Here is a 16,153-nt window from a genome sequence, read left to right as displayed (position 1 = left end):
TGTGTGTGTGTGTGTGTGTGTGTGTGTGTGTGTAGTTCATTGCTCCGACATGAAGACTCAAACCCTGCATCATTTCTTCTTCTTCTTCACCTCTGCACGTGTCTATAGTTCAGGCTGAAGTTCTGTATGCCCATATAAGGAGCGGCCGCGCCATAAAAGGAAACGTGCTTCTTTATAAGGAGAAAAGTAGTTCTTCTGCACGTTCGGACTAACACGTCGTCTTTAAGTATCACTCCGCACAGACTACTTCAACACCGTTAACCTTTCACCATAATCCGTCCAGAATTTAATATTCTAACCTGTGTGATGATGTGTTTGAGGTCTGAGGAGGCGGGTATAATATAAGCACGGAAGTTTTGTGGAACTATCTTCTTTGGCGGAAGGATATAGCGAGGTGCTGCCGGTCATGTCCTTATGTGGAGCTGAGTGTGTGAGTGGGCCGGCCTCCTCATTACTGTACAGAAACACAAACTTTACTACTTAATTCAGTCTTTAAGATGTTTCGGACGTTCTGATTTATGGTGGAAACATCTCCGGGTTGTCCCGCTACTGTCCTCCCGCCGCTCTGCCTCCTCTCCCGGGGATAAAACGGACTTTCTGGCGGGCTGAAGGATCTACTTGTTGCTAAAGTAACCGCTAACTAATGCTAACTGTAGCCGCAGTGAGCTAGTTAGCTCCGTTAGCCGCGCAGCTAGCGGGGCTGTCAGCTGAGTCTGCCCGGAGAGGAGACCCGGACAGCGGGGTAGTGTGAATCAATACCCCGTCAACAGGGTAGCTCCCACCGGCTTAGGGACAGAGTGTTTACAGGCCTGTCAGGGGGAGGGACCAGTGGGGGATGCTGGCGGGGACTGGGGCGAGGATGAGCACCAGAACCGGACCGGGACCGAACCCAGCCTCTGGAACCGAGGAGGGCCAGTTCGAGGATCGGGAGTACAGCACCGAGGTGGTCTACAGCGGCTCGGACCAGGACTCGGACTCTGGCGATGATGAAGACACCATGGGCTCCGGTGGGGACCGGAGAGGCGTGAAGCGGGAGAGGAGCGAGCGGGAAGTGGGCCGGCAGTCAGCAGGCTCCTCTGGGGGCCACAGCGGGGGTTACTGCGGGGTCAGCCCCGGGGTACCAGGAGCAAAACCCGGGAAGAAAACCAGAGGGAGAGTGAAGATTAAGATGGAGTTCATAGACAATAAACTGAGGAGATACACCACCTTCAGCAAGAGGAAGACTGGCATCATGAAGAAGGTGAGAACACTCAAGAACAGCAAAGTCCAGTCCAAAGGGGGGCAGGGCCACCTGTCTTTAAGGTCCCCACCCCCCGAACTATAAACTGTACCACTGATGTTAATCATCTATTTATCATTTATCATCAAAAATCACAGTCACTTTTTGACTTAAGTTCAAAGTGTTCATTGACAGACCACAGGTCACAATGTGTGTCCTTGTAACAGTAAAGCAGAGATTCAGATGAGACAGTTACATTGAAACTGAGACTCAATAGAGACAGATAAATTTAAACTGAAACTTAGTAGAGACAGATACAGTAAAGCCAATACTTAGTTTGGACAGGTACAGTGAAACTGAGACTTAGTGGAGACAGATACAGTAAAGCTGAGACTTGACAGACACATGCAGTAAAACTAAGACTTCTCTGAGACTGATACAGTGGCACTCAGTTGCGACAGATACAGTACAACAGAAATGTTTACAGTGAAGCTGGCACACAGTGAAGACAGATACAGTAAAACCAGCACTCAGTGGAGACACATAGAGTAAAGCTGAGACTAACTGGAGATACGCAGTAAGACTGAGGCTAAGTGGAGACAAATACGGTAAAACTGAGACTTAGTCGAGACAGATACAGTGAAGCTGGCACACAGTGGAGACAGACACAGTGAGACTGAGACTTAGTGGAGACAGATACCGTGAAGCTCAGACTACGTGGAGACAGATACAGTACAACTGAAAAAAGCGAAGACAGACACAATGAAACCAAGACCTAATTAGGCAGAGACAGTGAAGCTGTGACCCTGTGAAAACAGATTTGCTGAAACTGAGATGGATACAGTAAAACTGAGACTTCTTAGAGTCTGCGTCAGTGAAACTCAGTTAAGACAGATACAGTACAACAGAAATTCAGTGGAAAAGTTTGCAGTGAAGCTGGCACACAGGGTAGACAGATACAGTAAAACCAACACTCAGTGGAGACACATACAGTAAAGCTGAGACTAACTGGAGTCACACAGTAAGACTGAGGCTAAGCGGAGACAAATACAGTGAAACTGAGACTCAGTTGACACAGATACCGTACAACTGAGACTAAGTGGATACCGATACAATGAAACCAAGACTTAATGTAGGCAGAGACGGTGAAGCTGTGGCCCTATGGAGACAGATTTGCTGAAACGGAGACATAAACAGTAAAACTGAGACATCTTCTTCTTCTCTTCTTCTTCTGATTCAGTGAGACTTAGTTGAGATGTATACAGTACATCAGAAAACAAGTGGAGACATATACAAAGAAGCTGGCACACTGTAAAGACAGATACAGTGAAGCTGACACTCAGTGTAGACAGATACAGAAAACCTGGGACTAAGTGGAGACAAACAAAAAGTGGATAGCAGTTGAGACAGACACAGTCAGACTGAGACTCAGTAGAGACATATACAGTGAAGCTGAGACTGACCATGGGCAGTCTTAAAGAGACCAGGTGAGGTGAATCCAGACAGGATGAGGCTGGTTTCTGATGGAAATGAAGGTGGCGATCTGAAGCCGTTGATCCAGCTCAGGTAAACACAGGTCATGGTCTGATCAAGGTGAATCCCAGCTCCATGATTGAGTCCCCGTCTGAACGCCATTTTTGACCCGCTCTGACCTGTGACCCCCCTCTAGGCGTACGAGCTGTCCACGCTGACAGGCACACAGGTGTTGCTGCTTGTGGCCAGCGAGACGGGTCATGTTTACACGTTTGCCACGAGGAAACTGCAGCCCATGATCACGTCGGAGACCGGTAAAGCTCTGATCCAGACTTGCCTGAACTCCCCAGACTCGCCCCCCCGCTCAGACCCCTCCTCAGACCAGAGGATGAGCGCCACCGGTTTCGAGGAGACAGACCTCACCTACCAGGTGTCTGAGGCTGACGGCTGCCCCGAGAGCGCCAAGGTAATGTCTCGTACTCAGCTCGTTTTGGTTGATGTGACACTCAGAGTCACCTGAAGAGGGCGCTGCAGCTGAACCTCAGGTGTACTCACCTGTCTGTTCCGTCCTGCAGGATCTGATCAAACCAGCGTTTACTGTGTCCACCGGCAGCACACCTGCCCTGCCCTCCTCTTCCTCCTCCGCCTCCTCTTCAGTGTCCCTGCAGGTGCAGACCAGCGCCCCCTCCTGGCAGCCGCCTTCCTCCACAAACGGCACCGTGCTGAAGACCTCTGCGGGCATTATGCTTCCTGGGAGCCTCACCTTGATGTCAGGTAAGTGGGCGGAGCTTCCTGACATGTGCTGCCTTTCTGTCACATGTTCAGCTGACCTCCCTCGCCTTCCTGCTTCTGTCAGCTGCTAACCTGTATCTGGCCCCGCCCCCCTCCTCACCTGTCCACAGGTGCTGCTCTGCCCCCTGGCACACACACCATCCCCCTCAGCCAGTTGCAGGCTCCGCCCCTGACCCTGCAGGGCCCCGTGGCCCCTCTGCACGCCACCCCCACACAGCCGACCACGCTGCTCCGCCTTCCCACCTCCGTGTCACTGTCAGGTCAGCACGAGGCCACGCCCACCTGTGTGTGTTTACGTGTGTGTTTCTGTGTGTGTGCAGCTCTTCTTTTCTCTGCTGTCTGATCTCAGCGAGGTTTGTATCATCATCACGCAGACTCTGGTTACTTCTCACTGATGATGTCATCAGCAGGTGGTGTCTCTCAGCAGCTACAGACCATCCAGGTGCAGCCTCAGCACACCTCCAGCCAGAGCAGCTCAGACACCCACGACCCCTCCTGCTCCACAGGTGAAAGCTCTTTATCACAGTCACCATCATCATCATCATCATCATCATCATCATCATCATCGTCTTTAAGATTATTCTGTAACAGTCTGAATCTATAGCAGTCCATAACACCCCCCCTCCTCTCCTCTGCAGCCTCTCTGGTCCCCTCCTCCTCCTCCTCTTCCTCCTCCTCTTCCTCAGTCACAGGTCACATGATGTATCCTGGTGGTCACACGGTTATGTACGCCACGCCCAGCCCCTCCCTCGGTGACGGTAGCCTCACTGTGCTCAACACTTTCCCCCCTACAGGCCACGCCCAGTCTCATGACCCAGGTACATCCTGTTGTTACCATGGAAACACTCACCCCTAGATTTATTAACCCTTGAGAGTCACTGAAGGTGTGTCTGGTCTGTCAGGTTCGCTCCCACAGGTGTTTCTCACCTCACTGCCCCCAGTCGCTGCGCAGATCCCCGTCTCTGCTGTGCAACTGCACCCGGTATGAACACACACACACACACACACACACACACACACACACACACACACACACACACACACACACTAGATCACCAGTCAGTCCAATCAGAGGTGCCACTGAGCAGACCGGTGGCGTCACAGAGACTGTGTCTTTATATTTTAGTCTATGGATCTGACCCCAAAAACTCCCTGACACCTGCTGACTGATAATATAAGACCTGATGGTACTGGGTTAGTAAAAGAAATTAGTGATAGGTTGTTTGTGTGTGTTTTCGTGATATCAGGGAGGGACTTGGGCCGGGTCTTATGGTATTTAACAGACTGGGAGACGTGGAGGTCAAAAACTTGAAACCTAATGTCAGGTATAAAACAAAGCTTACCTGTAGCCAAGGTGATACTAGTTAACATAAACATAACTAGAAATGAAAACGAAAATTTAAAATACATTGCAGTTAACTCAAACTAATAAAAACTAGAAAGGAAAACAAAAACAATAAGTAAACTAAAACTGTATCTTGTGTTCACAAAACTAACTGAAACTAACTCAAATTATAGACAAGATGTCCTTAGTTATTGTTTCTGAGGATATTAAAAGCCTTTAGGATTTAAATTAATCCGACACTTTTTCCCAACCAATTTTACGGCAGTTTTCGGCTGTTGTCAGTGCTGTACGGCACCATCATAGCGGCGTACTGGGACGTGCTTGTTTACTGCACTGACTGGCTGTGCGCTGTGCTGTGATGAAACGTAGTGGAGCAATGAATCAGAGCATCTGTAACAGTTTAATGTCATGTGAGTCTGACTTTATTGTTACAGAGTCCAAGTTTCTGATTATTAAAGCTCATATTATATTGTTTTATATAATTTATGTTTTATATTATTTTTATGTAATTTATGTTAACATTATTTTATATAATTTATGTTTATATTTTTTATATTAAATATTGTTTTAATGTGTTTAAGGCAGCAGCCAACAGCTCAGTATCAGCATTGACTGAGCAGTGAGAGCTATGATGGACTGGAAAATAAGCTGTATTACAAAATATTTACTCTGACCTTTTTGAATCCTGCACCTGGTTAATAAGGTATGAAAAAACTACAACCAAGCCTTGTTGCAAAAATCAAAACTAAATAAAAACTAGAATGCCGCTCTAAAACTAATTGAAACTAAACTTATTGGAAAAGAAATGTCAAAACTAACTATTATGACAAATCCAAAACTATTATAACCATGCCTGTAGCCCACGTCAAAGACTGGAGTTGACCTTCAAAGTCTTAATGGGTTTTATTCAGGGATCCTTTTTTTGACATCAATATGATGCTGTGCAAGGACTTATTGTGTATGTGTGTGTTTGGGTGTGTGTGTGTTCCAGATGGTGATCAGTCAGCAGAGCAGCAGCAGTAACCTGACAGAGCTTCAGGTCGTCAGTCTGGACGTCCACCAATCGAAAGATGACTGACTGTCACATAACTGCTGTGTCTCTCCCTCCTCTCTCTCTCTCTCTCTCTCTCTCTCTCACACACACACATACACACACACACACACACGCACAGCTTTTTCTCTTCGGGACATCATCAGACTTTATTTTTTATTTCATTTTCTTTCAAAATGTATTCTACTTTCTGCTTATGTTATTGTTTTCCATAGGATCATGTAAACAAACAGAGTGTAAACAAACAGTGTAAACAAAGGATGCAGTGTTATTGAAAAAAAGGTGAAAAATATGTTTTTAAGACCAAAGTTTATCAATGAGTTCAGACGAATTGAGGTTTTATTTTGTTATTATTGTTATATGAAGTGACAACACAATGATGATGTCATCACCCTGATGTTCAGGTGACCTACTCACCTGTGTGTGTATGTGTGTGTGTGTGCACATGTGTGTGTTTGTATTCAGTATCTGTCCGATGAATGTATCAGTTTTTTTATTCTGTAACTTTTTTTATGTTTCTGATTTAAAACAAAAGTGCCAAACTGTCTGCCTGTGGTCACACACGTCTCTTTACTCTGATCCGACACACCTGAGCCCTTATTCACTAAGCATCTTAGGGCTGAAAGTAGCCCTTAGTGATGTCATTATTAGAAAAATCTTAAAACTTCTCAGATTTTCAGATTTTTCTCAGAGTTTTCCCTCGGTAAGATTAAAGGTATTCACAGAGCCTATCAGGCCTGTAGGGAGCTCCTGAGGTGAACAACTGTTAGCAGGAGGGAGGAGGACTTTGAAGAAGCCTCAGAGTGGCTGCTGATACTGGTGTCAGACTCCCCCCAGTTCTGGATTCAGTCCTGAGACTCTTGACCTACAGGAATCTCTGACTCGCACCAGGACACATGACAGGAAATCTTCCTGATGCTACAATCATGATTTTAGAGTTTCAACGACCAAAGGTTCAACATGCAGACTCTGAACTTGTTTCTGTAACTTTAGATCGAGCCCTTAACCTCCCCATTATGACCCTACCAGAACCCAGAGTGGACAAAACACTGACTCCAGATCCTTCTCTAGCAGCAAACAGGAATTGTAACAGGCTGCAGTTCCTCAAAGTGTCCACTGGATGGCTGAACTGAGCCATTCTGTGTTTAATCAGAGAATCAAACACAATGGGGTTGCAGATGGCCTAGTGGTCTGGATCTAGCCCCATGAAGTCCACCCTCCAACAGGTGGCCTGGGTTGAGTCTGGCCCCGGGGCCTCTTTCCTGAGTGTCGCTACCAGGGCTTGACATTAATTTTTTTGCTCACCAGACACTGTGGCTAGTGGTATCCCTGAGTTACTGGCCACTCAGTATTTTCACTGGCCACAATTTGTTGTTGGATAGTTATGTTCAATTTGATTAAAGCCGATGATAACATGCTTAAGTTTACTTCAAAAAATTTACAACCTCTTGAAATGTAAATGACCCCTATGCACACTCAAAACAAGACTACATCAATGTTAAAATCCACAGGTCCTTAATCAGGTATTCAGCTCTGATTAAGTTGTGTGTAACATTGTGCTCCTTTCATATGAAAATATGCAGTCTATTAAGACATAGTAATTAAAATAGTAGTTTGTTATTGCTTATAATAAAATGGTAAAGGGGATTAATTGAACTGATAAAAACTCAGCCAGAGACACTGTCTGCTTAAATATTTATTAACAATTGTAATCAAAAAATCATTTCTTTTTTCATGAGAATGACAATGAGGGAGAGGTAAATTAAATTTCCTCAGAGCTTTCATCATCAGAGTCATCTTTTTGCTTGTCTCTCTGCTCCATGTTTGAGATAAAATTCAACCCGCCAAAGTGGCCAGTGGGAGCAGTGGTGTTACCAGCCACTGCCGAAATCCACCAGCATTTGGCTGGTTGGCTGGTGTTAATGTCAAGCCCTGGTTGCTACCCATCCTCACCCCGTTTCCTGCTCTGTCCACTGTCCTGTCCTTGATTAGTAAAGGCAAGAGAAAACCTGAAAAATAAAAATAAATCAACTTTACGCTCATTAATTAATTAATTTGTACAGAATAAAAGAATGGGCGTATTGGTGTATTCAGATGAGAAGAAAGGAGGACAGTTTGATTCCAGGGGAGGAGGACAAATTTATGTGAAGATTTTTAATATTTTCAGGAGTTGCATCTAACACTGACTATATTATATATATAAAAAAGTATCATTGGTCTTGTTGATATTTCAGATTTCAAATTCATTATTTATGGTGCTGATTTGAGGGACCAAATTATTTGTTTTCATTTTTTCTTCATTCTTTTTGTGTCTGTAAAGAAAATTAGCATTTTAAGGACATTTTCTGACGTGCAAGCCTTGTACGAGCGTGACCTGACCACAGGGACAAAGGTAGACCTTCATAACGCCTGTTAAAAATTACAAACAGGGATTCTATCTGGGTCCTTCAGGCGCCTCGGACGCCTATTCCGTTCTCTCATCTGATTGGCTGTTCGGGCTACAAACAAACTACAGGCAGGCTGAGTTTGAAGGAAGAGAAGAAGTACACCGCCCGTAAATCGTTACCTACCAACCGCAGAGATGTCTGAGGAGCGCTCCGAAAGATCCGATGGGAAGATTGTAAAGATGGAGATCGACTACAGTTCAACTGTAGACCAACGTCTCCCGGAATGCGAGAAAATGGCAAAAGTAAGCGGAGCCTGAAAGAGGCCAGCACCGCTACAATCGGTTTGTTAGCATGGAGCTAGCGTTGACACTTTAGCACCACACGGAAACACCTCATGTCCATGACATTTATGTTAAAGTATCAGTGAATATGATCGAGTATTTACAGTCTCCCTTTGTCCTGTTCTTCGTTTTACAAATCTGTGTTTGGGATTTAGCTCACTCGTTAGCTTAGCTGCACAGTTATTCAAAGTAGCTACAGCTAAGTGACATGTTCCGGTCAAGGTGGCTTCAAATGTAGAACAAATGTGTTAGTTTTCTGAGTTTTTACTTAAACTAACGATTAATATTTGGTTTTGTGGTACAGGAAGGCAACCTGCAGGAGGCCTGTTGTCGTTGGAGAAACAAACAAGGACGGTAAGATGCCTCTCATCATGTCAAAACATCGGTATGGTGTGTGATATCAGGGAGGTTAAGCTCCATATGTACATAAATCCTTTGTTAAAAATGAAATTAATAATCCTCGTCTAAACTGCTTCAAATGTGTTAATTCTATTTTCAAGATTTACAGTGTTAAGTCATATGAGCAGTAAGAAAACATGTTTCTCTGTGTAATAAGATACTCCCTTTGCTGTCTACTACAGCAAAAGATTAACAGGCATAAATCAATACAGAAAATATATAATTTAAACAATAAAATAACAACAATCAGATTTTGAACGTTTTTTTCCTGCTGTATCAGGTCTAAGAAACATCTTAGATCAGATACATCATGATCTTAAATTTGAAAAGGTTAGAATTTACGTTTTACCTGCAATTGTCCTGAATACAATAATCTCCCCTCAGCCTACAAAAAGGACTTGTTTGAGTATCTGGATTCCAGTGAAATGAGCAACTCATCAATGAAAATATGTGTGTTTGAGTGTATCTCACTTCTTGTTGATTCTCTATCAACATCCCACAGGCAGCAGATATGGTGTCCACATCCAGAATCCTTGTGGCTGTGGTCCAGATGTGTTATGAAGCCAAGGACTGGGATGCTTTGAATGAAAACATCATGTTGCTCACTAAAAGGAGGAGTCAACTGCACCAGGTGGGAAATGTCTTCCTCCCAGATTTCCATTTTACAAACATATTGTTTTAAATCTTTCATGTTGAAATTACATTTTGAGACCCTGAACCTCACTTATCCTCCAGCCATTTATTTCATTTCTGTGATTAAAATGGTTTTTTTTGCCCACTGTATTTTCAGGCTGTTGCCATGATGGTGCAAGAATGCTACAAGCACGAGGGCTCCTACCTGTCCATATGCAGACACTATCGTGCCATCTATGACACCCCGTGTATCCTGGAGCAGCAAATGGCAGCAGGTACCTAAGCATTCTCGAAAATGTGCACTGAAAATATCCCCTGATTCAAATTTCCATTCAGCCTCCCCCCAAATTAACAACATCACATTTTCACCATTCTCTCTGGTATCAGAATGAATACAACCAGTGTCTTTTTCCCTGGCCAGTGAAAGCTGCAACTGGAAATTAGTTATTTTGGTGTTCCATTGCACCAGGGAAAGTTTCTTTGGCCAAGTTTATGACCAGAATCATTGAATTTTTGGTCTTGAGTTCAAAGATCTCGTGCTTTTTTCTTACGTAACTTTGTATTTAACCTAATAGTCCCATGATTTCACATCCTGTTTTTAATGAGGAAAGGCCTTCATTACATGGCTTTAATACTGACAGTCGGAAAAAGGCAAATTTAGAGAAGGTTGGGAGATGTAGTTTAAATGTAGACGAAAGCCCATGCAGGGATTTTAACATTAAAACTTCCACAAAAACCTAGAGTGTGAACATCCAGTCAGTCGTTTCCCCTATGTATGAGCTAAAGCCCCATTTCCACCAAGTGGTTTGAGTTTGGTTCGTCCCGACACGACACATCCGCTCTTGGAAGGTGGAGCTACAACACTGCAGATTGTGATTAGTTGGAAGAATTGTCACTTGCCGTGCGACAGCGGCTGTATTTCTACACCTCTCCTACCACAAGGGGGCATAGTTGGCTTTGGCAAACAGGATCAGACTTTACCAATCCAACCTGTACCAAACTGTACTGATCTAAACCCGACTTCTTGGTGGAAACACGGCTTAAGATGAAGGACTATTTCAAGAACAATACAACTTTATATTTCTGTTTCCAAATATTGCTTTTGTTGTTGTTATGTGAATGCAGATGAAAATGCTTTACATGTGTGTGTTACAGGCCCTGAAGAGCGCGGCTCTGGACGTCATTCTCTCCCCTTATGACAACGAATAGTCAGACCTCGTGCGCAGAATCAGTGGATCACTGGAAGAAATCCCGAAATGCAAGTAAGTTTATACAAGTTAAACACCTGATGAGTTGATCCAGGAGAGTAAACTGGTTGGTGTTGAGACTTTGCAGATTTTGAAAGCTGGGTGACTGAGTTTGTTAACTCTGATATCAATTCACTGCAAAATGTGTACACTAATGGATCTTAAACGCCCTTCTTCCTTCCTTCCATCCTAGGGACCTCCTGAAACAGTTCACCACCATGGAGCTGATGCACTGGGCCGCCCTGGTGGAGGATTACGCAAAAGAGCTGCGAGAGGGCTCACCTGACAGCCCTGCCACAGACGTCTTCTCCTACACAGAGGAGAGGGAGAAGAGGTGGAAGGACCTGAAGAACAGAGTTGTGGAGCATGTAAGTCTGGATCTGGGCTCTTTTGATAACAAACGCAGTATTAGGGCCACTCCCTTTGTCTTACCCCTTCACCTGTTAAGCGAATGTTACGGTGTTCAGAGGCCATATTATGTAGCGTCTGAGTACCGTAACATTCGCCTTTTAAAGCCAATCCCTCCTCACTCCAATCACTCATGAAACGCAGCTAACTGCAGTAAATCTTGTCTGCTGCGAACCTGTCACCCCGGTCGGACATCGGTGTAGTTATTATTAGCTGCAGCTGTAGCTGTTGCTATAGCAGGGTGTCCGCAGGGTCTTATAAAGTATTATAAGTTGATAAATCAATTTTGGGAAAATTAAGGGCCTTAAAAGGTATTAAAAAGACTTAATTGTGGTTTTATGAGGTATTAAGTTTCATAGGTATTCAAGCTTTGACCTAAAAAATATCCATGAATATTTATTTTCCTCCTTGCAACTGTCTCCTGATTGGGATGTTAAACATTCAGCCAATTAAGTTCTAAAATAGAATAGAATAGAAAAGAATAGAGTTACTTTATTGATCCAAACTGGAAAAATGTTGTGTTAACAGCAGAAATCGATGGAGTCAGTAGAAAAATACAAAAAATAAAAAAGAATAAAATAAAAAAAATACATAAAGACTCTAGTTACAATAAAATACGACAATAAGGATTTTGAGCGGTATAAACACCAGCTATAAATTAATGTCATTTCTAGTTTCATACAGTGAAATTAAATACAACATTAAAGCAAATCACACAATCTCCGGCACATGTCCTAAATTTTAAAAATAGTTAAATAATTTCTCATTTTCTTCAGCGAGTTGGCTTTGAATAACTCCTGTTTCTTGTAGTGGGAGTGTCGATAAACCTGCCTTTAGTTTCATTTGTTCTTTCAAGCTTTATTCCTCCTGAGCTTACATCATTTCTGTAAAAATGGAAACTACAACTGTTAAAACGTGGATGCCAACAACAACTGAAAGTTGCGATAAAGTCTTAAAACTTTTTTAAAGGTTCTTGAAAAAGTCTTAAAAAGGTATTGAAATCAACCTCAGGATTTTAGCATAGTATACCCTGTATAGGGATGTCCAGTAGATCGTTACAATGAAGCCAAGAGTTCAACAAATGAGTAATTTTAACGTGGAGTAGCAAAGGATTGGATATCAGATTAAAAAATATCATTTTCTCTTAAATCTTAAGCACACTCTAACTACTAGATTTGAAAATACTGACCAGCACACACGACAGGATTTCACCAAGATTATTTGACCAGAGAGAGTGATGCACCACATGTGCTCAGTTGTTTGATCTGAGGTTTTTAGCACTGATGGGACAGGAGGAGAGAGAAGCGGAGCTGTCTGCAGCGGTGCCTTTCATCCATTACGCGCACGCAGAGGGACAGAAGTGAAACTGTTGCTGTATCAGCCAATAATGGCATGATCTCACACCCATCACTGATAAAACAACAGTTTGCTACTGTATGAAAATGACGTGGTGGTGTGTAATTTTTAAAGGCATTATTGAACTGGCTGGAGTGGGCCAGTGGAGCAAGCAGTCAGCTGACCCGGAGCCAGTTGCACTTTGAGCCTGCCTTTGTTGTCTGTTGTCTGGTCTCTGGGGCTCTTTCAAATTGTTTGTTGTCATCCTCAGTGAGAATGAATGTTGTAATCATCCAGATAAATATAAAACATGTTTGAAAATTATCGGGGCGGCTCTGACGAGTCTGTGAGACGATCGTGGGGCTAAAGATTCATCTGTCAACCGCTCACACTAGAAGATAATCTTGGCCGAACATCGGGGCCGATTTTAGTCCACGACCAGATTTCTTCCCCGATTGTGGGGAGGACCGAATCGGGGTTAAATCGGGGCGAGAATCCTGCAGTGTGAGCCAGGCTTAAGTTTAGAATTGGGATTGACCCTTGATATAAATTTACTGGTAGAAAACAATAAATGAGTATCAATGATAACAGGTGTAGATTTCACTAAAGGAGTCAAGTCGGTGGTTGGGCACCAGGGCATTTTTACCAGCGAAATTCTTTGTAAGCAATATGTAAAAATGAATGAATCAGTAGCTGAGCTGTCAGACTCTTCTGTGCAATAACAAAACAGACTCACTCAGACTGAAATGCTAATGGATGGTTGTAGTTCACCCATGAATATTTTCTTCCCAGCTGTAGCTGTGGATGTGACCTGGAAGCTCTTATTCAGTGAACCTTAAAATGATGCATGAACAGATTCTGCTGCAGACATGTTTATTCATGAAATCCTCCCTGTCCTGTTCCCCCAGAACATCAGAATAATGGCCAAATATTATACCAGAATCACAATGACGAGGATGGCTGGACTCCTTGACCTCTCTATTGACGTAAGTAACTCTTAGGCTAATTAGCTTGTTAAATCTGAAGCTAACATTAGCAGTCCAGAGGTTGACAAAAACAGCTAAATGTGTGCTCCATACTTGGATTAATGTGGAATTACTGTGAAATGACTGAGTTATGAAAAAATAAGCATGCTCATCTTCATTCTTTCACCAGGAATCCGAGAAGTTCCTCTAGTCTCGTTGTAAACAAAACCATCTACGCCAAGGTCGACCGGCTGGCTGGCATCATCAACTTCCAGAGGCCCAAAGACCCCAACGACCTGCTTAACGACCGGTCGCACAAACTTAACTTCCTCTTGTCTCTCGTCAACAAGACTTCACATCTCATCGCCAAGGAGGAGATGATCCACAACCTGCAGTAAACCACACACAGGCTTCCTCCATATTCGTGCTCCGTGCTTGTGTGTTTTCCATCCAAGGGAATCTTATCAAGACAAAGTTTATTGGCGGACTATAAAGGCGTAAAATTTGCAGCACATTAATAGCACCCTGACTTTGTTCATTTTGTACTGTCCAGTTAAACTGACGAAAAACACAGCAACTGATAGTTGTCAGTTATGAAAGACTGGATCCTTTAATATGTTTGCCTTTTCCTGTTTATTGGGTTATGATACAGTTCTTTATTACTGTTTGAAGATGGTTACTCTTTAAAATGTATGCCCACCAAGGTTATAATAGTTAACTAAAACTAAACTAAAAACGAAAACTAAAATTCAAAATACATTGCAGTTAACTCAAACTAATAAAAACTAGAAAAGAAAACAAAAACGATAAGTAAACTAAAACTGAATCTTGTGTTCACAAAACTAACTGAAACTAACTAAAATGATCGACAAAATGTCCTTAGTTATAGTTTCTGACAATATTAATAGCCTTTAGGATTTAAATTAATCTGACACATTCTCCCAACCAATTTTAGACAGTTTTAGGCAGTTGTCAGTGCCGCACAGCACCATCATAGCGACGTATAGGGACGAGCTTGTTTACTGCACCGACTGGCTGTGCGCAGTGCTGCGACTAAACGTGGTGGAGCGATGAATCAGAGCATCTGTAATAGTTTAACTGTTACAGAGTCCAAGTTTTTACTTATTGAAGCTCATACTATAATGTTTTTTAATAATTTATGTTAATATTATATTATGTAATTTATGTCAACAATATTTTATATAATTTATGCTTATATTTTTTATACTAACTTTATATTATTTTTTCATGTGTTTAAGGCAGCAGCCAACATTTCGGTATCAGCATTGACTGAGCAGTGAGCACTATGTTGGACTTGAAAATAAACAGCATTACAAAAAAATGTACTCTGACCTTTTTGAATCCTGCACCTGGTTAATAAGGTATGAAAAACACAACCCACTGAATTTCTTTTACAAACTCAGTACTACAGTAACATTAAATAGTCATTACCGTTATAGTGTCCAGGAGCCGTTACAAGGAAGTGGCTACAACCCAACGCACCAACACTGGAGGACTGGCAAGAAAGTATTCATGAAATCTATAATATGGAAAGACTGACTTTTGCTTTCAAACTACAATCTGAAAAAATTTAAGACGATGTAATTGGATTACGAAAAAGAGACGAAAAAAATTACAAGAAAAGGACAAAGACGAGAGAGCTGCTGCAACAGGCAGCTACTTGGGCAGCGCCTATCAACGAAAAAAAAATAGAATAGAATAGAAAATACTTGTCTACAGTCTCTTTTTCATAATCTTTGTATTTGGAGAGGATCATTACTTTGTATGGCTCATTTGTTGGTCGTGGACACCAAACTTTTTGTGGCTTCAGTGATATTTTTACTACTTTTTCTCCTGTGTTTGTCTGGATATCCTACATGTAACCATGGCTGCATTGTATACATGTGAACTCAGCTGTTAGCAGCCTGTAGCATGTCAATGCTAACTAGTGTAAGGCCTGATGTCTTCCCACAAGGTGAGGAGAAGGAGGTGAGGACGACGTGCTGGTTCTCAGGTGTGAGCTAAGAAGTGATAACATTGACCTGTCCTTCCATCCATCGTTGTTGAGAACGTGGGATCTCGCTCCGGGAGATGGACGAGCTAGCTGTGCTAACCCAGCGGCATCGTGCTGTTCACGTACGTGGCTAACGGAGCTGACATCGGACGCCGGCGCCACATTGGAGGAGCTTCGCCTGCTGTGAGCAGACAGGATCCAGGAGACAGAGACTGAACAGACTTCTGGGGAGGCTCAGTCCTGGACCCTGTGGAGGTGGAGACTGGCTGGGCTGGAGAGTGGTGGACGGGATGTCGTCATCTAATTTCTTATGGACCTTTTTGCACTTTCTATACACTTTCTTACTTTTGTTTTCTTAAATGCTGCTGTGACTCCTGAATTTCCCCTCGGGGATAAATAAAGTATTTTCTATTCTATTCTATTCTATTCTATTCTATTCTATTCTATTCTATTCTATTTGAGTTGAGTTGATTTGAATGACATTAAACTGAGTTGAGTTGAGCTGAATTACATTAAACTGAGTTGAGAGATTTGAATGTAAACA

General features: G+C 42.9%; 1 protein-coding gene and 1 pseudogene across 3 annotated transcripts; both read left to right on the top strand.

Moving 5' to 3' along the window:
* Positions 1 to 392: 392 nt before the first annotated feature.
* Positions 393 to 6,438, top strand: LOC141808664 (serum response factor-like). Of its 3 annotated transcripts, XM_074695339.1 has the most exons (8): positions 398 to 1,240; positions 2,889 to 3,158; positions 3,268 to 3,466; positions 3,595 to 3,744; positions 3,895 to 3,990; positions 4,123 to 4,302; positions 4,387 to 4,466; positions 5,821 to 6,438. In XM_074695339.1, exons 1-8 carry the CDS (start codon positions 836 to 838, stop codon positions 5,905 to 5,907), a joined length of 1,467 nt encoding a protein of 488 aa, XP_074551440.1. In that variant the 5' UTR covers positions 398 to 835; the 3' UTR covers positions 5,908 to 6,438. The 3 variants fall into 3 exon arrangements, with proteins under 3 accessions (XP_074551447.1, XP_074551455.1, XP_074551440.1); XM_074695346.1 differs by lacking the exon at positions 3,595 to 3,744 and having other exon boundaries at positions 393 to 1,240; positions 3,892 to 3,990; XM_074695354.1 differs by lacking the exon at positions 3,595 to 3,744 and having other exon boundaries at positions 396 to 1,240.
* A 1,192-nt stretch (positions 6,439 to 7,630) lies between these two features.
* LOC141808694 (26S proteasome non-ATPase regulatory subunit 12-like) lies at positions 7,631 to 14,486 on the top strand (annotated as a pseudogene).
* The last annotated feature ends 1,667 nt before the right edge of the window (positions 14,487 to 16,153 follow it).

Source organism: Halichoeres trimaculatus, unplaced genomic scaffold (genome assembly GCF_033239565.1).
Source record: "Halichoeres trimaculatus isolate MK-OKI-2021-1 unplaced genomic scaffold, fHalTri1.1 fHalTri1_scaffold_2, whole genome shotgun sequence".
Taxonomy (NCBI): domain Eukaryota; kingdom Metazoa; phylum Chordata; class Actinopteri; order Labriformes; family Labridae; genus Halichoeres; species Halichoeres trimaculatus.
The sequence above is the reverse complement of the archived record's forward strand: the minus strand, read 5'-3'. Positions and strand labels throughout refer to the sequence as shown.